Source organism: Poecilia reticulata, chromosome 3 (assembly GCF_904066995.2).
Source record: "Poecilia reticulata chromosome 3, P_reticulata-male-v2, whole genome shotgun sequence".
Taxonomy (NCBI): domain Eukaryota; kingdom Metazoa; phylum Chordata; class Actinopteri; order Cyprinodontiformes; family Poeciliidae; genus Poecilia; species Poecilia reticulata.
The window spans coordinates 33,632,823-33,657,498 of record NC_088832.1 but is presented as its reverse complement, the minus strand read 5'-3'; the positions used below and the strand labels follow the sequence as shown (position 1 = coordinate 33,657,498).

Sequence of the window (24,676 nt, the reverse complement as noted above, 5' to 3'; positions counted from 1 at the left end):
CTGATATGTCTTATGTATTAAATGTAAATATATTGTGTAAAAATAAACCCAGGCAAGTTAAAATGAAACATGTCACAATTTATTGTCCCATAAAAACACGTTTATGTACAGCAGAGGCATGCAACAACACTGAGCTTGGTCGAAGGCCTTATGGATCAGATTATGAGGAGGAGGAGGAGGAGGAAGAGCACTGAGGCCGGCTGTTAAAACCCAGACGCTCCCCGCAGATTACGCTCTGGACGAGCCACTCCGGAGACACAATCGGCACTTCCTGTGATGTCACACACTGCTCCACCGCCGGCGGACAGGTGTGGTCCGCCACCACCACGTCGTACTTCCCGGCAGGAATCTCTGTGGCAGGAAGAAACCGCAGTCAGCCATGTTTAACCCAACGGTCGGCCATGTTTAACCCAACGGTCGGCCATGTTTAACCCAACGGTCGGCCATGTTCAACCAAACGGTCGGCCATGTTCAACCAAACGGTCGGCCATGTTCAACCAAACAGTCGGCCATGTCTAACCCAACGATCGGCCATGTTCAACCCAACGGTCGGCCATGTTCAACCAAACGGTCGGCCATGTTCAACCCAACGGTCGGCCATGTTCAACCCAACGGTCGGCCATGTTCAACCCAACGGTCGGCCATGTTCAACCCAACGGTCGGCCATGTTCAACCCAACGGTCGGCCATGTTCAACCCAACGGTCGGCCATGTTCAACCCAACGGTCGGCCATGTTTAACCCAACGGTCGGCCATGTTCAACCCAACGGTCGGCCATGTTCAACCAAACAGTCGGCCATGTCCAACCCAACGGTCGGCCATGTCAAACCCAACTGTCGGCCATGTTCAACCAAACAGTCGGCCATGTCTAACCCAACGGTCGGCCATGTTCAACCAAACAGTCGGCCATGTCTAACCCAACGGTCGGCCATGTTCAACCAAACGGTCGGCCATGTTCAACCAAACAGTCGGCCATGTTCAACCAAACAGTCGGCCATGTCTAACCCAACGGTCGGCCATGTTCAACCAAACGGTCGGCCATGTTCAACCAAACAGTCGGCCATGTCTAACCCAACGATCGGCCATGTTCAACCCAACGGTCGGCCATGTTCAACCCAACGGTCGGCCATGTTCAACCCAACGGTCGGCCATGTTCAACCCAACGGTCGGCCATGTTCAACCCAACGGTCGGCCATGTTCAACCCAACGGTCGGCCATGTTTAACCCAACGGTCGGCCATGTTGAACCCAACGGTCGGCCATGTTCAACCCAACGGTCGGCCATGTTTTGGGTTGTGGGTCTGGTTCTGGTACCGGATGCATCGCCGTCGGTCTGGTGCTGCCGTACGGATGAAGCTCCGCCCATCGTCACCAGCTGGGCCCACAACTCGTCCGGCTTCTTGGACACCAGGAGGACCCGGAGGGCTTTGAATGGGCTGCAGCGCGGATGCCTGAAAGAAAAAAAATAAATTCAATCACCTGAAATGATGGAAGAAGAGGATTAGGGCCACCGAGAGAAATAGATTCCGACTTTCATCTTCTGAGAGAAAAAGTCAAATTTTGAGTCAAGTCAGATTTTTTCCCCAGTGTATTAATCCTCTTCCGTCTGAAACAGTCCCGGTAAAGATGGCGGGCGGCGCCTCACCACTCCACGATGGCGTCGTCGGGGCCGACGCCGGCCGGCAGCAGGTAGTTCCTGTAGTTCAGCAGCTTGTTCTCCTTGCAGCAGTCACGCACCCAGATGTGGGAGACGCAGGGAACGCCGCTGGCCAAACACAGCAGGTACTTCCTGGTACGGCAGTGCTGGTCGGCGATGAGCAGGCTCTGATAGGCTGCCTTGCACTGAAAAAAAACAGGTCGAAACGAGACAGAACTATGTGGTGAAGGTGAATTAGATCGAACTTTTCACGATTTATTTGTCTCAAACTGTCACAAAATGGTGAGTCTCAACACATATTTTATAAAAGTTACATACCGCAGCTTTAAAGGTATAAAGTTCACAAACAAAGGCGCGTCACAAAGTTTGTATTTTTTTGCTCGTACTGGAATATTTCTATAAATTCTAATTGCTTCAGGGTAACCCCAAACCTTTGAATAATATCTGCACTAACTGAATAAAAACGTTGTTTCTGTAGAATAAGGAGGAAAACGTGTTGATGTTTGCGAGTTCCGACCTGCTCCTCGTTGAAGTCGGGCAGGATGAAGCCGCCGCCGGCCTGCAGCTGGGACTCTGTGTACGGTTTGTTGTACGGACCCGTCTGGACGTAATCTGGACCGAGAATAAGACGTCGTATCAACAGGAAGAGATCATCCAGGAAACAAAAAGCTTCTGGATCAGGAGCGCTGATGCAGCTCACCCTCCTCGTCGTCGCTGGTGACCTTGTTGGTCATCCGGTCGACCTCTGACGACGCCGTCAGCATGAAGGCGAAGCCCATGAACAGAGACGAGTTCTGGGGCAGCGGGCCGTGCGTCTCCACGACGTCGCTGGGCCGACCCGGCAGGTCCGAACCGCTGCCGGACGTGTTGCACAGGCTGAGCCGCTGGCCTGAAGAACGCCAGAGAGCAGAGAGCGTTACAGAGGAACAGGAAGGGCGGCCATTTTAAAACGGAATGAGCCAATCCCAGGATTCCTTCACGTTCTCCATGTCTGCATCTGAAACTGATGAACTCAAAGGTCTACAGAAGCTTTTTAGATCATTTTTAATGTGTAGAAGAAGAAAATTTTTGGATGGATGGATGGATGGATGATGTTCGTGAAGTGGAGCGAATCTGGATGGATGGATGATTTTTTTTTAAATGGATGGATGAATTGAAGGCCAAACAGATTCTATTTCATATTTTCTAATTGGCATGAAATCCTGAAGTTTCCTTCAAACATCCCATAATTACAGGTGAAGGGAAAACTGAAAAGAACAGTTCAGTAAACGAACAGTTTCATCCTGGTGAAGCGAACAGTTCAGTAAAATAACCCAGAATGAGTTAAAAATAAAAGTTTTTAATCTGATCTCCTTTTCACCACCAAACGGGTCCCGACAGGGTCAAAGGTCACAGACACCGGGTGAATTGCCCCTCCACCTGTGCACACACACACCAATCGGCAGCTCGTTACCCGCTCAGCCTCAGCAGCAGCCGTCACTCAGGAGGATGGAGGCGCCGGGCCGAGAGCGGGCCGGATCGTCATGGTGACGGGTCGCACAGAACAGGTTTCACAAACAATCAGGAATCAAAGTCTTTAAAACACCTTCTGATGGAGGAAGCTCAAGCAACCCTCAGAGAAATAAAACCCTAAAAGTCCTTCTGTAAAAGATTTTTATGAAAATGTTATAATATCATAATTTAAGTTAAAATCCCAAAAACAGAGAAGAGGATTAGGGCCAGCGAAGGAAAAAAGGAATTCTGACTTTTGAGCTCAGATGATTAAACTCTGAATAAAAAATAAAAAGAAGTAAGAATTCAGTAAACAAAAAAAAAAGATTTCTGAGAAAAAAAAGAAATCTAAGTAAGAAAAATATCAGAATTTGGTGAAAAAAGTCAAAATTCTGACAGGAAACAAAGAAAAATTCAGATAAAAAATTTTTATTTTGAAATCAGAATTCTTTTCGTCCTTTAGTGGCCCTAATCTTCTTGCATATAAAAATTATTTTCCTCTCGTTAAAATCAAAATTTCATCCGGTGGATCCACGAAGCCCCGCCCTGTTTAAGCCCCTCCCCCAGTCCATTCAGATCCAGGTCCGGGTGGGCGGAGCCCCGTACCAGCTCTGGCTCCTCCCCCTCTGCGGCCCCTCTTCGACGGCGTCCTGTTCTCCTCGGACGGAGCCAGCTTCCTCTTGCCGGACGGGCCAGGGGTCCGGGCGCCGCCGGAGGAGCTGCGGCTGGGCGTGTTGGCGCCCCCTGGGGTTCCTCTGCGCCGCCTCTTCCCCTCCACCAGGTTATCTGAGGAACACAAAGGACCGAACTTTAACCTCAGAACTTCAGCTGGACAACACTCTTCAGTGCGGACGCTGCTACCGACTCGAGCCTTCACAAAGAGCCACATTTCTGGGGAAAATGAATATTTATGCATTTGGGCCTTTCAAACACATGAAAACTGAAAAATTTCAAAAATTTTCAACTTTTCAAACATTGAAATTTCAACGTTTTTTTTCTGAAAATTTCTGAGTTTTTTTTGTGCCGAATTTCAAACGGAAATGTCCTTTTTCTAGAAACTGTTCTCCTTTTCAAACTCAGAAATGTCTTTTCTACAAAAAAGCTGAACAATTTAAACTTCTGAAACTCAACTTTTCAAACTGAAATTTAACTTTTTTTTCCCTTCAACTATTTGAGATTAATTTTAAAAAAAAAGTTTTTTCTAGCAAATTTTTCAATTTGAAATTTCCATGATTTTTCTAGAAAACCTCAGATTAATCTCAAAGTTGTTGACTTATTTCTAGATAAATTTTGACTTTTTCGACAAATACAGAAATTTTCCTATTCTTTTCTGGAAAAAGTCTGAGATTTTTGGGGTAAATTTACTAATTTGTCTGTCTACTTTGCTCATACAATCATCATCTTGTGTTTTATGAACTTTATATGCTAACACATTATTTGAAAGTTCTTATATATAAACCTGTCCACACAAATGAACCTTCGGGCCCCAAACAGGAAGTCATGGTTGTTTAGAAGTAATCCGATTGGCTGATCCAGATTTCAGCATAGCGCTACACCGCCCCCTGTGGGTGTGGCATGTTTAAAGCAACGCTGTGTGGCGTATTGGCGCGGCTTCCCAGCGTTTCGTACCCAGGCTGATGTCGGAGGCTTTGGTCAGCGGGGTGGTGGGCTCGTAGGGCCCCAGGCTGTGCTGCTCCCGCAGCTTGTTGCCCTGATCCAGGGACAGGATGACCGCCGTCCGGTTGTGCCACTGCCTCTGGCCGTCCTTCTCCACGCTGTAGAACAGATCCTGGCCTTCTGTTTTGTGGCCCTTAACCACCCCTGCAGAGGACAGGAGCACCGTCACAAAAACAAATGTTTCTGGATGTTAAATTGTCCCAGAACTTATTGCCATAAAAGACAATGTTGTTGTTTGAGACCGTTTTCATGTAATATAATGGAAGAACATTCTCCAAGATCAATAAACTCTAGTGAATATTTAAGACTCGGAACTGGAAGACATTTTAATATCCAAATAAATCTCCTCTGATGGATGAACGGCGAGGCGGCGTCCTCCTCGTCTTCCTCACCGATGCTGAAGTACTCGTCCTCCAGCAGCGCCGTGACCTCCGTCTCCAGCGGGATGGGGTCGCACAGCAGGATGTCCTTCCCCGCCACCTCGCACTCGTAGCCATCGTCAAAGCGGAGCCGGAAGCGGCTGTCGCCGGCGTCCTTCACGATGCGGCCAGAGTAGAAGTAGCCGTTGGACGACCACTTGGCGACGACGCGCAGGCCGACGAAGCTGCTGCCGGCCGACGGCGCCGCCTCCGGCGACGAGCGCAGGGAGTCTGAGCGGCCGGGCGGGTCGGCGTCCGACGGGCTGGCGGGGAGCCGCGGCGGCAGCATGCAGGCGAACGGCTCGTCCTCAGAGGAGGAGTGAGTCTGGGCGAGAGCGCCGAGCCTCTGCAGCGGACCGGCGCCGCCGCCCCTTTAAGAGACACAGAAACATAGTCAAACATCGTTCCTCCGAAGTTTCACCGTCTGCCTTTTTGGAATCTCTCTAAAACCTTCGTTGTGTAGGTTTTAAAGAAAATATGTTTTTACATATTTGTTAAAACTGTCACCATGTCGTTACGTTTAACATCTTTTACCTCTACAAAACAACCAATCACAGCCAGGAGGAGGGCCTTAGCACTGTCAATCTACCTCATGTACGCGCTGCTAATTGTGCTAATGGCAGAGAAACAATTGATCGTTGCATAAAAACCATTTATCTGCCGTGATCGCTAACTAGCCTAGCATTCATGACAGCCTATGCTAGCTACAGCGCAGCAGAGAACACAGGGGAGAGATGATTGACAGCATTAAGCCCCGCCTCCTGGCTGTGATTGGTTGTTTCTAGTTTATACTAGCAGTTACTTTGATGTAAATTGTTCATAAAGAAGTCTGCAGTCGTATTTAAATAGAACCATTAATAACCACAAAATCATAAAATCTGTAAGACATTAGTCAGACTCTTCATTGATTTGAGTTTTTTCTCTAATTTTGCTTATTTAGTTATTCTGATGATTAATCATGTTAAAAAAAAAATGGTACAATCTGCAGATTTTTCATTTAAGCCTACAATATTAAAAGGTGCAAATAAACCAATAATTAGTTTTTTAAATTAGAAATTAAACATGTTATTTCCTAAAATGTAATAGTTCAGTCAAGACTTTTTATTTGTAACCTGGTTAAAATTATTAGACAATTTTCTTCCAATGTAAAATGCAGAAAGGTTTTATAATGTTTATCCAGAGACTGGAAAGTTAACTTTGTTGCACCAAAATCAGCTTTTCATTTATAAAAAATGGCTAAATATAGCAAACATTTAAATCTGTTTTAACAACAGATTAAATATTTTCAATACAGCCTAAAATATGAGAAAACTAAATGTCTTTTTATTAACACAGATAAAATGCAAACATTTTAATTACATCTCTTCCCTACAATGTGAAAAACAGATTGTTTCATTTGATTAATTTTAGTTTTGAACATTTGGACACCACTGGTTTAAAAAAAGTGATTTTCGTCACCGAGATAAATAACTTCTGTTTTTTGTTTCTTGTTCCAATAAAGCAAAGCAAACACAGTTTGGTGATTCTCAGTGTGAGGCGTGTTATTTACAGAGCGTTAGTGAAGAACAGAAGGAAGCGAAGGGTTAACTCCGGGAGCCCTCCTGCTGTGGGCGGAGCCTCAGGCCGGACTCACCTGGACGGGGAGGAGCGGGACGGGGGCCGGCCCCTTCGGGCCCTTCCTCTGGGGGTCAGCGGGACGAAGCTGCTGCCGCCTCTGCCCACAGTGACCACCGACCCCGCCCTTTGACCCCTGTGACCCCTCTGTGGATGCCCGCCTCCCCTCCTGGGGCTGCAGACACACAGAGGGGACGAACGGAGTCGGACCGGCTGCACAGGCATCGACCCGAGCGGACGTCTTAAAGAGGCAGTATCGCGTTAAAGAAGGTTTTTTAAAGCTTTACATCATGTTTTAATGTTGCTTTGATTCTTTCATGCATGTTCGAGAAATCCTTTCATCTCCATGGCAACCATTCAGTGTGTAAAACGCCTGGGTGGACCTAGCCCCGCCTTCCAGGAGCAGCTCCTCCCCCACTCAGCTCCTTTAGACTAGCCAGCATCAATTAGCTCATTGTAGGAGCTACTTCTCTGGTTCTTCTACATGCCATCCGCAGCGGCGCTGCCACGGTAAAACAGTTCTGTTAAAATGAAACCTGGAGGTGAAGATACGGTTAATGCGCCACAGCAAAGGGAAAAATAATACAGAAAAACAACTAAAAATTACTAATATTCCTTCTTTTTCTCGTTCTTATGTGATCGCTGTGTTAGATCAGCTACCGATGCTATTAGCTAATCTATCACAGCAGTGGTTGATCAGCTAGTTTAAACTCCAGCTTTGCCGATGAGCTGTGGGAGTTGATGTTTAGGTCGGCTTTTTTATGTTTTAACTGAACCGGAAAACAGCGAATTCCACGTCACGTCCACATGTTCAGATAATCAAAGTCAAGCTAGCATAACTGACCTACTTTCTTCTCCCTCGCTATTTCTAGTTGTGATATCTAGTTGATAGTTTGTAGCAAAGCACTGCGTCCCTTTTACTTCTACACATCGGGCGCACATTTAAGAATTAGCATGTATTTTAACAGCAGGTCAGCTAAAAACAATGCTAGCCATCGTTGGCTAGCAGGTTTTTGCGTGCCGTCACGCTGCGACAAGTTTACATTAACTGAAAGTAACATAGTTACTTGATTGGGCTATAAAAAGCCTGGAAGACACGATACTGCCCCTTTAAACGGACCCAGACTGACGCCTGTGGCAGCCCGGACCAGGCGAAGGTCAATGAGCCACCGAGAAATCAGGTTAGAAAGTCAGAAGAAGTGAAGGAGCGGCGGCTCTGCATGCAGGAAGAGGACAGAACAGAGGAGGAGAACCGGGTCGGGGCGGTACCTGATGGATCGGAACCCCCTGCTGGGCGGCATGATGAAGTCGGGTCTGCTGGGGCCGGTGCTGCCGCTCGTCCCGCCGGAGCTGTGATGCAGGCTGGAGGCCTTGGAGGACAGGGAGCTGATGTCGCCAAGGTCACCGGAGGTCACGGAGCTGCTGCCGGTGCGGCACGGAGAAATGTCGCTGTCCAGAACCTGACAGTCCACCACAGGCTCCTCGCTCTCCTGACAACACACAGGATGGCTCAAATACAGAGGGATTCTGGGGGATTTTTTTCTTCCACTCAACTTTCTATGCACTCCAGCTTCTTTAGCCAAGACCTTTTTCTGGACATCAGTCGGCCGTTTTCACCTGGACTGTTTACGTCCCAATATGGGCGTTAAAAGACATTTAATCAATTAAAATTATTATTTTATGTAATATTCACATTTTCTTTGAATTTTGGTTTTTCATAACCGGTAAGGAATATTTGTAAAAATTACACAATCCACCAAACGGAAACCAGGAGGAGCCGTTTCTGTCCTACCATAACAAATGTAAACATGTGGAAGGAAGGAAGGAAGGAAGAAAAGGAAGGAAAGAAGGAAGTTTCTGGCGCCACGACCTCTGAACTCTTCCAGTAAACTTAAACATTTGGTACCAGATCCAGTCAGAACCGGTGCCAGCCCCCAGTGACCTCTGACCCCCGGTACCTCTGTGACCCTGCGGTCCACCTCCCTGCCGTCCTCGTAGTAAACGTCTGTGATGATCCGCGTCACGGTGGTCCGGACCTCCTGGATGGTGCGGACGTGCCGGCGGTGGGCCGGCGCCGCGGTTCTCCTGAAAGACGGCGTCTCCGGCTCGCCCTTCAGAGACGAACGCAGAGAGTTAGAGAGAGAGCGACGCACTTCCTGTCAGCCATCAGGGCGACGGCGAATCCGTACCCGGCCACCAGGAGAGCGAGGGCCCGACCCGTCCGCACCGGGCTGCTGGGAGGCGATCCGCTGCCGGGCCTGAAAGACACCAGAGGTTCTGATGAGTCCGACTCCGGTAAACTGAACCTCCAGCACACAACAGATCCCACAATAAATAAACACAACAATCCGCTAAATGATGCAGCTAACTCTGTTGCTGCTGCACTTTTTCCTTCCACACAACTTTCTATGAACATGCAGCAGAGCAGCTTCTTTAGGAGAGACCTTCTTCTGGACTGGGAGGAATAAGAAAGGAGCAAATGTATGAAAAAGGAGAGAAGGAAGGAAGGGAGGAAGGTGCAACGGGAAGGAGAAGGAAGGAAAGATGGAATGACGAAAGGAGAACAAATAAATGGAAGGGAGGAAGGAAAAGCAGACGAAGAGGAAAAAAAGTAGGAAGGTCGGACAGAAAGAAGTTATAAAAGGACAGAAGAAAAATATACGGGTAGGAAGGTAAAAAAGAGGAAAGAAGGAAAGAAAGAAGGAATTTGAGAGGTAAAGGAAGGAAGGAAACATAAAAGAAAGTATAGAATAAATTAAGGGAAGGAACGTAAGGAAGTTATACAAAGAAAGGAAAAATCAAAGGAAGGACAAACATCAGTCCTACACCTTGTAGAACCACTTTTATCAAATCCCCCATCACCAGCCCTCCACCACCGTGCTGTATGCGTTTTGATCCAGGTCCTCTCTGTTCTCCATCCGGTCCAGCTCACCTTGCTGGACGGAGTCGCAGCGTTGGGGCCATCAGGCGTCTTCTGGGCCTCCTTCTGCCCCCCACCCACGCCGGTCGGAGGACGGAGGTCCGGAGCTTCCGCCGGCTCTCGCCTTTTCCCGGCCGGCTCCGCGGGAACGCCCGCATCTTTAAGGCTGTTCTGCGACGGCTCTGACTGGCTGTTCGGGAGGCTGTTGCAAACCTGGGAGCTCCTCTGTGGAGAGGCGAACAGTTTCCCCCTGAAACAGACAAACCAAGCTGTGAGCAAAGCTTCACGACTGAACGGCGTTCCTCAGGGATGTGTGCTCAGTCCTCTGTTCTTTACTCATGACGTTTCAGCCTAATTTATCCAAAAAACGTTCTCACCTGATGACGGCGTTGTTTCCAGGGTCCTCCTCCGCCCCCTGCTGTCGGTGAGCCTGCCGAACCCGAGTGAACACCGACGGGCTGCAAATAAACACAGCAAACCCAAATCAGTTCTGTTTGGGGTCAAACCAGCAGCTAAACATGGTTTCCATGGAAACATGGAAGGAAGTGATTTTTTCTGTCCTTCTCTAGACCTAAAACACTCAGAGTTTCTCTGCAGAGACTCTGATATCGGCTCTGCTCCGTGTGCCGCTGGCATGAAGGGCTTCACTTCAGAGAGAAGCCAGGGTCAGAGAGTCCCGTTACCTGGTTACAGCCGTAGAAACTGTCGTAACCGCGGCGACCGACTCTTCCTCCTCCTCCGACAGCGCCGGCTCTAAACAGAAGAGTCATGTGAGTCAGACGGCGACAGGAAGTCTGGCGGCGTGCGGCCGGAGAGGCGGGCTCTTACTCTGCAGGCTGAAGCGTTCGGAGCCGCCCTCCTCCACCGGCGTCACCAGCTTCATCCTCAGGCTCAGCTTCCCGTCTTCCCCGTCAGCCGCCTCCGCCGCGTTGTCGCCCGCACCGCATGGCTTCTCCGAAAACGGAGCAATCTCTGCGCAAACATGAAATAAAATTTAAAAAGAAACCTTGCAGATCCTGTCTGACAGGTTTTCCCGGTTTGGAAACCGCACCGATGGGCGTGCTGTGTCTGAGCGTCTGCTTCAGTTGGCTGACCGGCGGCGGCGTCGACCCCACGGCTGGACCAATCAGCTCGCCCTCTTTAGGAAGAGTGAAGTGGAAAGAAATGTCTGCGGCAGAAAGGAAGACACCAGCTGAGAGGAGCAGGAAGCAAAAAAAAAAACCCAAAGACGACCAAATATAAGGAAAATGGAATTGGTAGTGATTTGCAAAAGTATTCACGCAACTTTTTCAATGTATTTCAGTACATGGCACTGAGATTTTTGTTTATTTTTAAAAAAAATTTATACATAAAAATCTGTAATATTTATTCTGCTCATATTTAGACAGAGGACAAACAACAGGTCAAAGTTCATATTTAGTCCTGTAATACGGAGCCGAACTGGGGCCAAAAGTTTATTTAAAAAATTTTAAAAAATAATAATTTGAAATTGGAAATAAAATAAGTTTACATGGCTGAAAAACGCATCACGATATAAGCATTTCACATCCTTTTATATCAATAATTACTGATTAGTTTTTTTGTTTCAAATATCTGAACTATTGCCATACCAGAGGCACGACCCTTCCTGTTTTATGCAGTTTTCTTTCCGCATCGTTATTTTTCACTTTTAAGCAGTTATGAGGCAAAGTGGCGAGACTTGGAACTGCTGCTGCGCCAGTTCATCACCAGGCTGTTGCTAGGTAACCAAAGAACGAGTGAGTTGCTAGGTAACCAATGAACAAGTGAGTTGCTAGGTAACCAAGGAACAAGTGAGTTGCTAGGTAACCAAAGAACAAGTGAGTTGCTAGGTAACCAAGGAACAAGTGAGTTGCTAGGTAACCAAAGAGCGAATGAGTTGCTAGGTAACCAAAGAACAAGTGAGTTGCTAGGTAACCAAAGAGTGAGTGAGTTAGTCGATTCCACCAACTTTGCTAAGCTAGCTGTGAGAATTCGAGCAGCCAATGTCTTTCCTCTGCCTACATCTCCCAGAATGCAGTGCGGTTCTGGGTCAGAGTTCAGTGAATATCCAAAATATTGAATATTCTATCAGATGTATTATTTATTGATATTGATCACGTGTCAATCGCGATACATATTGTTATTGATTTATTGTCCGACCCTGATTATCGATAGCAGCTAAAATGAAACTAAATTATTTTTTAGCCATATCCTCCAGTCCTAAGAAACTTTTGAAGACTTTTTTACGTGAATAAACGCAGCGCTAACCTCCAGAGCTGTCACTCAGGCTCTTGTCTTTAACGCCCTCCATTCCTCGCCCGCCCAGGGCGTCCTCCGCTCTCTCTTCCTGGGTCTGCTGCCGGTGGCCGTTAGCCGTGACGACCCGTTTGGCTCCGTCGCCCTGGGAAACGCTGGACTCCGGCTGCAAGGTGCTACCTTTCTCTCCGTCGGTTGCCACGACGACGCTGTCCTGGATCTCCTCCTCCATTGGCTCCGGAGACATCAGCTGACTCTCGGAGAGGACCAGCGCCATCGCTGAGGCGCCACCGGCGTTCTCCCCCTTCATGACCTCCTCTTCCTCACAGTCGTCCATCTTGTTTTTGTCCGTCAAATGGTTCTGTTCCGTCGTTTCTCCTGAACTGGAGGCGTGTGATGCTGCCGTGGTGCTGCACGGCGTCTCCTGCACGCAGCTGTTCGCCGCCGCGTCAGAGTGGTTAGTGTTGCTGCTTTTGTTCACATTTGTCTCTGCTTCCTGTTGCTGCCTGTTGGACTTAAGCGGCGGGTCCGGCTCAGTCCGGTCGGGTTGGTGTGACTCCTCCTGAGCCGCGGCGTCGCCGGTGTCGACACCCGGCGGCTCTTCCAGCTCGTCTATCTGCGTGTCCTGACTGTCCTGACTGTCCTCCTCCACCGGAACCGGGTCGCCGCCGTCGGCGTTCACAGAAAGCTGCAGCGCAGCGGAAAACGGCGCCGACTCCCAGAGCGAAGACGGAGTCTCAGAAGGCAACGGAGGAGACTTCCTGCTAGCTTCTTGGCTCTGTGTTGGAACAAAAACATCCTGAAACAAAGAGAAAGGTTTGGATGGTGAAACCGAGTCATTAAAATGAGTTCTTAAAGAGCAGCGAGTCCTGCTTTCGTTCTTCACCAGCCAGTATTGAGTTTTTTCCTTTTTATAGCACAATCAAGTAACTAAGCTAACTTCAGTTGTTAAAAAATGCTACACATATATCAAATATGATTTGGATTAAATCTGACTTCCTAATTCAACGCCTAAAAATTGGGCCTCTGTCTCTTTAAAAGCCCCTGCTCTTTCTGAAGCTCCTCCTTCAGAGGTCATCCCAACATGGCTCCTCCATTAACCCTTTAACGTTTTTACCACTGAGAAGCAGCTCAGCAGGTGTTTGCTAACTGCTGCAGACTAGTGTGTCTCTGTTTGGTGAATTTCTGGTTAAAACATGTTTTTTCTTCATTCAGTGGGTAGAAAATCCAGACATTTTACTCAAGTAAGAGTAAAAAGTAAAGCGCAGTAAAAATACTACTAAAAAACAGAGTTACTCAAATCAATGTAACTAGTTATTACCCAACTCGGCTAATACGTACATGAGAGAGCTCTGGCTGTGACGGCACAGGCAGCGCTCGCTCTGAACCAGAGGCATTCTGGGAGACCGGAGCAGAGGTAGGCGAGTGTGGCTTCGAGGCGGCGTCCGTTTCCATCGGCTCGTCCTGCGCCGCCGCCGCTCGCTCCTCCGGCGGAAGCGAGGTGTCCATGGGTTCCTCTGCACACATTCAGCTCATTAGAGCCGTTTCTAATTCGCTCACCGGCCGATTTAAATTCACTCACTCACCGTCGCGTTCGTTTTCCGCTTCGGTCGGCGAGCTCGGAATGATTAAAGGAGTGTGGGGGAAGTTGTCCGGCGTTGGGGCGACGTAGTCAACGGAGCTCCTGGGCAAACAGAACCAAACAACAATCAATCAATCAATCAATCAAGTTAATTTGTGTAGCATGTTTCAGCAACAAAGCAGTTCAAAGTGCTTCACATCATAAAAACACAAAAAAAGTCATAAAAATCTTAAAATCATCATACAGCCACCAATTTGAAAACAAAAATTAATAATTTCAGCACTAATAGAAATATAACAAAGACCCAAACTTTCTCTTTTGATCATTTTTTTTCCCCATAATCCGATTAATAATTGGAATATTAGGAGATTTTACAGAATTAGAACCAGGTAAAACTAAAACACTTGAGAAGTTCAACACATTTACAATGCTGATTTATTTTAAAATGTATTTATTTTTTTATAGAGTTTGGCTTCATTACTGGATTACTAAAACTGTTGATTATTTTAAAGATCGATTAATTGCGGTTAATTGAATTTATTCCGATTGATTCAATTAATCCCCATTTATTGGATTAATCCCAATTAATTTGATTAATCATGATTGTTACAATTAATTGCGATTGTTTTAAGAAATTGCAACTATTTCAATTAATCACGATTAATTGGATTAATTATTTCAGCCCTCATCTAGTTACTTTCCCAGGATTCGTAATCCCTTACTTTGCTCTTTACTTGAAAAAAGTAATCAGATTACTGCTGGTGACTCACTGGGACAGACTCTCCTGGACCAGCGTTCCCTGTCCGGACAGATGCAGCAGCTGCAGGCTGTGGGCCGGCGTGGAGGTGGGCCGAGCCGGCTGCTCCGGTTCCGACACCGTGCTGTCCACAGCGGCGCCTGAGAGGTTTCAACGTGACGCAGTTATTTACCAGTTCTTCTCGCTCTCTGCAGGAACGCAGCTCGCCAAACGAACATACCCGACTTGTCGGCGTCGAACAGATCTTCCTGTGAGGACAGGACGTCGCAGTCCTGCTGGTCCGGCTCCTCGGACTCCTGCAGGTTCTGGGAGTGCAGCAGAGCCTGGACGGTCAGCTGGCGACCCGACTGGCCCACGGACTCGGAGGAGCTGCTGGAGCTGACCTCCGACCTGCAGGAGAGTTTATCAGACAGCGCTAAACCTAGATGTGGTGTCCCTCAGGGCTCCGCTCTGGGGCCGCTTTTAGTTTACATAATTACATAGTTTACCATAATTTGCATAATGCTAACATGCTAAACATAAACATTAGCTCCACTGTTAGCGGATTAGCAGAAGCGCTAACCACTGGTTAGCATTTGAAGAAGCTAAAAATAAATGCTAAAATCTTATTATCTCAAAGTCAAACAGCTATTAATCTAGGGCTGCAGTGATGCAATAATTTCATGATACGATACACGATATTCTGCTCACGATATGATATATATTGCGATATTCAGCAAACGATACAATTCGATACACTTTTACGATTTTCTGAAAGATTTTAGAGGCACAGAGTGATTTTGGTGACATTTTGTGACCGTTATAGAGTTGGATTGAATTAATTTAACTGAAAATTGATTAAAAGCACCAACTACACAATCCCTGGCTCTGGTTGGACATGGACTTAAAGTCGACAGCTGGACAAAATGAATCAAAGAAGTGGTGAGAAAACATGTTTCTTTTAATTGAAACAGTACTAACTGTAGCTTACATGCATTTGTAAAGTAAATAAAGTGCACCAAGTACCTGCTCTGAATAGTTTGATAACTTTTTAACACTTAACACCTGAAGGAATCACTCTAAGCCTGATGGCCTGATCACTCTCCCGGCGAAGCAAGCAGTGAGTGAGCAAGGTGACAGTTGGATGTTACGATACTCGCGGATGAAAATTGATTTTTTTCTAGGAAAGAAAATATCGATATTTATCGCAAAATCGATATTATTACACGGCCCTATCTATATTAATCTGGCTAATTTAAGTTTATTTTTAAAAATTATTTACCTCACTGCTTTGTTATCTTGATGCGCCAAAGTTTTGGGGGCAACACTCTGCTGCTCTGAAATAAAAACAAAAACACACAGATGTTGGCCTGATGAGTGTCAGCACTGTTGGCATGCAATAAAACATTTTCATCTAGCAACAGAAACAGGAAATTCCTGTAAATGTGATAATTTGCTGCTTTAAAATAAAAGCCGTTTTGGTTTTTACTTTCAGAGCGATGGCCCAGGTCTCCGCCAGCTTCAAGGTCCTGACTCTGTGAGAGCTCCAGAAACCCAAACTGAGACGATCCACCTGGAAACACACAGAAGGAGCCGATATGACGCAGAAGAACAGAAAATATCGAGTTTAAACTTCAGCGTTTAGCTGGAGGAACACTGACCGTCAGACTGAACACAGTTAGTGGTGGAATCGGCTCCAGGATCCATTTCAGAATCCTCAGGTACAAACCTGGAGAGTTCACAAGAAAAAACTTTATTTCACTGGATGGATGGGTAGAAGGAAGGAGGGATGGAAGAGAGGAAGAAAAACTGAAAAAAGAAAGAAAAGAGGGAAGGAACAAAAGAAGGAAGGAATGAAACATTTTAACATTTTAATGAAAATAAAAACTGTAAATATTTCCTCCATTTTCTATCTTTATCTATGAAGTTGGATCGTTTCCTCCAGAGAAACTCTGCAGGATTTATTGATAATATCAGCAAAATCCATCCATCCATTCATTTTCTTTACACCCTTGTCCCTCAGTGGGGTCGGGAGGGTTGCTGGTGCCTCTCCAGCCAACGTTCTGGGCGAGAGGCGGGGTCACCTGGACAGGTCACCAGTCTGTCGCAGGGCAACACAGAGACACACAACCATGCACACACACACTCACACCTAGGGGCAATTTGGAGAGGCCAATTAATCTGACAGTCATGTTTTTGGAATGTGGGAGGAAACCAGAGTACCTGGAGAAAACCCACCATGCACAGGGAGAACATGGAGACTCCATGCAGAAAGACCGGGGCCGGGAATCGAACCCAGAACCTTCTTGCTGCAAGGCAACAGCTCTACCAACTGCACCACTGCGCAGCCTATCAGCAAAATATGTTCTCTTTTTCCCACTCAGGTGAATAAACTCTGCTGTCACCAGCAGGTGGCGCCACTGCAGTGGAAAAAAGTTGAATCTTACAGAAAAAAAAAAAAACATCCTAACATCTGAACTGGTCCATCATGTAACTGGAAACCAGCAGCACCAGTTCATTAACATCCAGAACTTTCCTCCACCCTGATTTATTTCACTTTTATTAAAGTTCCCTTTTAATATTTCACTAAATGTGACCTGCACCAGGACAGGAAGCAGGGTGTACTTACTTTTTCTTGCTGGGATGCGGACAGACGTCGATAACTTGACTCTCCTCCTGCGGTGGCGAGCTGGGGTCGGCTGCAGCTGCGACCTCTGAACCAAAAAAAACAAAATAATTTTAAAACATTACAGGTGAGATTAAAATGTAAACATGGTAAAATATGGATTATTTTACTTACCTGGTTCTGCCTGGTTGTTACTCTCTGATTGGCTGTCGGTTTGGGAGCATCTACTTCCTGGTGGTGATGATATTAGTTCCTGGAAAAGGAAAAAAAACAACTTTAATAAAAAAAAATCAATAATAAATAAATAAATAAAGCAACAAACTGACAAAAAATGCTCTAAATAAGCACCTTATTTATTCCTCTAAATTTATGTATTACTACTTTTTAAAAGTAAAAAGTAGGAACTGCTACTTTTTACTTTTACTTGAGTAATTTTATTATGAACTATTTCTACTCTGACTTGAGTAGAATTTCTGGATTTTCTACCCACTGAATGAAAAACAAACATGTTTAACCAAAATTCACCAGAAACAGACACACACCTGCAGTTTTTGTTAAAGTTTCATACGTTTTATTATTATTATTATTATTATTATTATTATTATTGATAAAAACTGATTTGGAAATTTTTTTCTTTTGCCTGATTTTGTTATTTTTTGTTACTTATACGAATTATTGTAATTTTGGTCCTTTCCCAATTAACATTATCTAATAATTATGGAATTTTTAAATTACAAATGTTTGATAATTTGATCAGTTACTCAGAACTTGAGTAGATTTCTAACCAAAATACTTTTTTGACTCTTACTTGACTCATTTCTTGGACGGATACTTTTTACTTTTACTTGAGTAAAAATATTTTGAAGTAATTTTACTCGAGTAAAATGTTGGGGTTCTCTGCTTCTGATTAAATATAATGAATATGGAGTAAATACTTGTAGCTGTTGGGATGCCGCTGGGATACTAACTAGTAAAGAAGGATTTGTAACACAAAATAAAGTAATTACTATTAAAAAGTTGCGGGAAAATAGCCAAACATGTTCCATACTGAGATATAGCTATGATACTACTTCTTTTTAAATTGTTTGATAATATTATTTTTTTTTTATCCTAATGCATTTATTTTTCAATCTGATAGAAATAAACCAGCAGTTTTTAAAGATCCATCTCACCAGAACCGGGCTGCGGGCGGCCGGTTGCAGGCTGGACAGGCGGCGGGCCAGCAGCGCCCGGTAGCTGCTCTCCGGGTCGTCCTCCAGACCGACGCTGTCCGGCTGGGAATCTTCCACTATCAGGCACGGGTTCTCCGGCTGAGGCAGGCTGGAGTCCAGTTCGCTTCCACCGGGATCCATGAGGCCAGGCCGAGGGCAGGAGACGGAGACTCTTGTGAGCTAGCCAAGCCAGAGGAGAGACAACAAAGCGAGCGACATGTGAGACCCCAGCCGGCTACTGCTACCTGAGCCCACCGGTGTTAGCATGTTAGCCTCAGCTACAAGCTAACGGCTAATGCTCCGCCCATCATCATTTCAGGGTTTGTCTGGTTACAATCCCAGTGAAAATCGCATTAACAGGGACAATCATTGCAAACTGTACCGCCTTTATACTTACCTAAAGAGCTCAAAAGTATTAAAATATTGATTCATATATTCATTTAAGAAATCATTATGGATCTTCTTCCAAAACAGAAACACCCACTTCAGCTCGCTTAGTCGCGGTAAAAATTTAACAAAAGCGATTTCATTGGTTTAACGACACTGACGTCACAAAACGTCGATTAGTTTTATGGTTGCCAGGCGTTTTTAGATTTAAACGCGTTGTTGAGGCGTCAATCTGAGAAAGTATGGGAATTATTACATTTTTCACAATCGCATTTTACTTTTTGACTTACCGAGTGATGGCATCCTCAATTCAAATATAAAACAAGCCTTTCTACTGCTTCGCTTTTAAAATAATTCATGTTATAAAGTGATTCATGTTTTTTGCCACTTTGCCTTAGGATCTGCATCCAGCGTTGGACTCCCCCAGTTCTTACATTTCCAAGAAATAAACAGTTTTAAATGAAGCAGATGTTTAATATAGATGACAAACAAGCACTAAAATGTTTGTATACCACTCAGAAAATTTAAACCTGTGTTTTGTTTCATGATTTCTAGGAGCTACAGTTAAGAACAAATTACTATTCAAGCTGTTAAAAGTTCATATTTTGACCTCAAATGTGCAGAATTTTTTAAAACATCAAGAAAATATGTAGAAATTTGGGGCTATTTCCACAGTCATGTGAATTTCTACACAGAATTGTCTTGAAAGTTAAAGATTTAAGCATTTTTTTTCTGTTTTATGCAATTATTTCCAGACAAATTGCAATAATTTTCATACTTTATCAACATTAAAAAGCAATTCAAATGTAGAAAAATAGCATTTATGCACCAGCAAAAACCTTTAAGCATCATCTGTGAAGGGATTTTTAAAAATTCTTTACTTCTTCCTTTTTACTCCATTTGTGGTTTCAGTCATTTTAATAAAGGTTTTTAACTAATACTTGAGTTTTAATTTAGCAGATATGCAAAGAAAAGTCATAAAATACATCAGAAAGTCTAACAAAGCAATGATTAGGATGCAGCAAAGTATAAAGAATAACTTGGAGGCTCAGAAAGTGTTTTTAAATGAAAGGGCATTTCAAGGTTTTACATGTCATACTGCAGAGTTCTGCACCTGCTGAGATAAATCATGTAAAGAAAAATAGAAATCTGGGGCGTTCGCTGCACAGTGGGATCTCTGAGACCTCCGTCGGATTCCTGAGGGGTTTGGAAGGACTCATTTAAAATCAGATATAGGTTAACTTCCTCCCTGAAATCACCCTCAGCATGGAGCTGCAGAGGATTTTTATTCCTGTTCTCATTACATCCAGCTGTTATTGCTTCCCATCCTCCCCCCCTTATCACCATCAGAGTCATAAATCTTAATGGCGGATTTGTAGAAACGTTTCTTTTCTCCTTATCAAACAAGCTAAACGCTAAAATCGCGCGTTCATGTTTGAGCCTCAGCAGATCCAATCACTCTGTTGTGCTGATTTAGATCTTAGATTATATGCATTTTGTAATTTGTAGGTTTGAGCAGCACTTTGTCGCCATCATCATCATAATTTTTTTGCAGCCTCTGTTTCCATGGAGACTAAATATTCCTGTAGCAGAAGCTCATGCAGATCCCAGAGGTTTCTGGTGGCGAGACAATAAAAAGCGGTTCTGGTCTGACTGGCTGAGGCTGCCGGGAAGGCGTGGCCCTCAGATCCAAATGGACCCAACTATTCTCAGGATCATTTACAGACTCAGACATTAAAGTTTGTTTATTAATAACCTGCTTTCATAGAGACCAGTAAGGTTTTCAGAAAAATGTAAAAGCATCGCTCATGACAGAACGTCGTCAAACTTCCTGAGGTCGGGTCAAGTCGGCGCCTCTGTGTTCAAAGACATAATATTATGACAGTACACTGCAAAAACACAAAATCTTACAAAATATTTTTGGTCTTTAGTCCTACTGCAAATATTTCAGCACACTTCAAATAAAACAAAACTGACTTACATGCAACTTTTCAGCAAGATGTAGGAGCTTGCTTTTGGTCAATAATTTGTTCATAATGATGAAAAAGTTCCAGTTCTACTTTCTGATTATTTTGATTATAATAAGACATTTTCTCCATGTTATAAGGGAAATAATCTTCTTGTGGAATCGGTGCTTTTCCACCCATATTAAGGAACTATTGACCAAAAAACAAGCTATATTTTGCGGAAAAGTTATTTGTAAGTTAGCTTTGTTTATTTCAAGTGTACTAAGATATTAGGACTGAAGACTAGACTAAAAAGACTTAATATTTTGTATTTTTGCAGTGTGGAAACTGCCTGTAGTTACTGTCAGACTATTGTTTCAAATCAAACACATTATTTTTGTCTGTTTGTTTTTCAGAAATGTTGCCATTTATTTGGTATGCTGTGTTGTTCTGCACTTTATAAATATGGAACCTGTAATTAAGTCAGTTTTTTTAAAGTAGTTTTTAAGATATTTGCACTAGAAACTATCAAAAACACTTGGTAAGAGTTTGTAGATTTTGCGTTTTTGGAGTGTGTGGCTTGCAGGTCACTGGTTCAAATCCTGTCTGAAGTTTTCATGTATAACAACATTCATAGTGGTTTAAATTCACATCCTTAGCCACCCTAAGGCATGCAGATTGGTGCTTATCCAGTGTGCAAACGACTAAAACAATTTAGATACATCTTACAGTTAAATTAGTTGAAAATGACTCAAACATTACAGAAAAATCTGAAAATTTAAACCATGCTCCAGCTGCAACTCAGTAAAGAAGTGGGATTTTCTCAGTGACCAAACTAAATACTAGAGGTGTGCTGATCGATCGGTCACCGATCATAATCGGCCGATTTTCGTGAAAAAGTGTATGATCGGTGATCGGCGATCATTGTCTCTTGTTGCCGATACCGATCACCTGCATCTCATTTCTCAGCCTGCCTGTGCAGCTGGTCTCCTCTTTCCTTCACTCTGCGCAAACGCGCAGAAACAAATCCTAAGTGATGTGGAACTATAACTATAACGCACTGAGTGAATGGGGAAGTTTCCGTGTTGTGGCGGAAAATTGAAGCACGTCAAAATGCATCAACACGACGAAGCTAATACGACATAAAAACAATGCCATACTTGACGGAGTTTGGCTACATCGAGGCTCACTGCAGTAAAAAAGACATATGGAGGATCAGATAGCAGGTAAAGCAGCACACAGCTACAAACACTCACCCGGATTAGCATGACGGTCAGAAAGCTAAACAAATAACCCGCAAAATTATTTAAGTCTTGGAGCTGCGATGTAAGACGCTGGTTCTGCTCTCGCTGTTGAACCGCTGCTACGCTACAGGTAGTAATATTTCACAGACGGAGCGCCGCTTCTGCTCCACCTGGTAGTGACTCTCACACCGAACCTCTGCTTAAAGCTGCAGCATCTAAAATACATTTTACATACGTATTAAAACTTTCATTATCCTAACATGAGACAGATAATCTCTAAAAAATAATCGATCTCCTCCCTGCTCTGCATAATTACTCCGCTCAGTCAGAAACAGCCACTCAGAACTAGCAGTAATCAGCTAGCCGCCATGCTAACAGGAAGTTTTCATTCAGTAACTCTGGATTGTTTATTGTAATGGATCCTGTTTTTGCCTTTGATTGTTAAGTTTTATACTTGAATTTTTTGGCAATGTTGAGGTTTTATTTTGGCTCTTTGCATTATTTAGCCTCTTCAGAGCCTCCATATGTTATCAGTCTGATAAAGATAGTTTTATTGATAGCAGGACAATTTGCACAATGCCTGTTTTGTTTAGTTTTCTTCTTGGAAAAAGTTATTAAAAACAAGTTTTTGTCTAAATTGAGGTGAATTCATGGTTCCTTTTTCCACATAATGTAACCGGTAGTGTTTATGATAAAAAATAATAATAATTATGTGATCGGTATCGGTGATCAGCCCTCATGGATGATCGGTATCGATATCGGCAAGAAAAAACCTGATCGGCACATCTCTACTAAATACTCTGATAAATGATAAAAAACTGTATTCATAAACAGTTTGACTCATAAAGTTTGACTTCTGACCAAAATAAACCATAAAATCCAACATGGCTGCCTGTCGGATAGAAACAGCTGTAATAATCTGCTGATCAGTAGCTCTGTCCGTTTGTATCTCATTAAATAAATCACACATCTAGTTCTTTACAACCTCTACAACCGAACATGTTGATATTGTGTTTAAATGCCTAAAATGCAGATTAATACTGTATTATCAGCTTTTTGTTGCTAACTGTATTTCTTGTTTTTGTTCTGTTAGTTTTGATGACTGTGAATTTCAGCTAATAAAACGTTATGATTGTGCTATAGCCTAAACACTCATGGGGGAGTCACTCCATGTGCTGCAATATTGTTGGAAAGTTTGGTGGAAGGAAAATGCAAAGCCATAGATTTATGGAGATGCTGATTTCATTTTCAAGCATGATTTAGTATCGACACTCTCACTGGGTTTGGCAAAGTTGATGCAGTAATTAATGTAAAAGGAGCCTGGACCACGTTTTGAGAGATACCATTAGCTCTGTCAATCACAGTCTCGTGTGGACCTGCTCATCCTCTCTGTCCTTCTTGCTCTCTGCTGCGCTGCAGCTAGCATGGATGCTAAGGCTAGTTAGCATACCCACAAATGATGGCAGATAAACAGTTTTACTGTAACGGTGAGTTGTTTCTCCGCCATTAGCACTTTAAGCAGCATACACAAACATGATTGGGAGCGCTAAGACCCGCCTCCTTGTTCTGATTGGTTGTTTTTGGTGCATTTCTTCAGACTGCAATAGAAGCACCTGGAGGAGATAGTATCTGTCTGATAAACTGTCACATTTTTATAAGCAGAATTATTCAAAAATAACAAAAATAAACAGTATGTATGACAAACTGGCTGTGTATTTTTAGCCATTTCAACCAAAACGTTTTGATTAAAATTTAACTTACTAAGATATTTAGATATTCTTAAAAGTTTTTTTCTGTACTATTTTGTGGATCCCACCTGAAGCCCACAGTAGTAATCCAATGAACGGCCCTGCTACACGCATCAACTTCATTCATTAGGATTACTGGTCCTGCCTTTCTTTCTCTCTCTCTCTCTCTCTCTCTCTCTCTCTCTCTCTCTCTCTCTCTCTCTCTCTCTCTCTCTCTCTCTCTCTCTCTCTCTCTTTAATTGTAATCATATAATCGTATGTAATCAGTCTTCAGGTGTAAATCCTTTTCAGTTTTCAGTGCTTCTTGTGAGACAAAGGGCTTCAGCTCCAGGAAACAGCAGCAGGGATGCTGACCGGCATTTCATTAAGTGGAGACATCCTGGGAGGCAACAATGCACCCGTGAATGCCACATTCAGCCAAATGGCTGGGTCAACACATCCCAGGTGTTTTCGCTTTAAAAAGAAAATCAGATGTGATGCAACCTTTAGTTTTATAATGAAGTGACGCGGCTCTCAATGCGCCTCCTGCAGCCTCCCCGAACAGCAGCTGGCGCCGACAACTTCAGCATTACGTCGTTAATTTCTGCAGACATCTACATTAAACAAATGCGCAGGCACCGCACAAAATGTCAAATCACCTCCGGCTGTGCGGGAGCCGGACCGACACGCACACGGATATCTATCTGCGCCTCTTCAGCGCTGCACAATGGTTCCCGATTTAGCGCAAAAAAGAGACAGAAAAGAGCGTTACCTTCGGAATCAATATGTCCGCTCCTGGGCTTTCCAATTTGTTTCAGGGTCCCGCTGGTTGCAATAGGAGCGCGTCAAACATCGCTCAGCCCTGCCTTGCCTCTGTTTTGCTGAGAGTCAGGGTGTGGGACGCATGGCACGTAAAGATGCACAAGCATTTATTAATATCAGCCAGAAATCATCCTATCCATACCAATTTATGCAGAGATGCAACAAGAATACACATCCAAATGTGGATTATTATTATTTATTTATTTACTTATTTGGATATTAGGATGAAAAAAAAATGTGAAGATAATTTAAAGGAATCCAAATCCAGAGGGAAACAAACCAAAAGTGAAACAACAAATGAGGAAATTAATATTATTCTGACCTTAAAACTTTTTGTTTTAAATAACTTGTAAATAAAATGCT

At 44.1% G+C, this 24,676-nt stretch overlaps 1 protein-coding gene across 3 annotated transcripts; it reads right to left on the bottom strand.

The window, feature by feature from the left end:
• Positions 1–57: 57 nt before the first annotated feature.
• Positions 58–24,407, bottom strand: tp53bp1 (tumor protein p53 binding protein, 1). 3 transcript variants are annotated; one of them, XM_008406042.3, is made up of 29 exons: positions 24,264–24,407; positions 18,149–18,367; positions 17,151–17,229; positions 16,980–17,064; positions 16,012–16,079; positions 15,840–15,923; positions 15,633–15,687; positions 14,592–14,761; positions 14,385–14,511; positions 13,619–13,716; positions 13,374–13,549; positions 12,045–12,831; positions 10,828–10,944; positions 10,605–10,748; positions 10,460–10,529; positions 10,154–10,234; positions 9,789–10,026; positions 9,046–9,114; positions 8,815–8,967; positions 8,126–8,346; positions 6,876–7,031; positions 5,216–5,613; positions 4,776–4,967; positions 3,753–3,932; positions 2,356–2,544; positions 2,173–2,267; positions 1,644–1,840; positions 1,313–1,449; positions 58–351 (listed from the first exon to the last, which is right to left on the bottom strand). In XM_008406042.3, exons 2-29 carry the CDS (start codon positions 18,326–18,328, stop codon positions 161–163), a joined length of 4,737 nt encoding a protein of 1,578 aa, XP_008404264.2. In that variant the 5' UTR covers positions 18,329–18,367; positions 24,264–24,407; the 3' UTR covers positions 58–160. The 3 variants fall into 3 exon arrangements, with proteins under 3 accessions (XP_008404264.2, XP_008404265.2, XP_008404266.2); XM_008406043.3 differs by lacking the exon at positions 24,264–24,407 and adding an exon at positions 18,585–20,840; XM_008406044.3 differs by lacking the exon at positions 6,876–7,031.
• Positions 24,408–24,676: the final 269 nt, after the last annotated feature.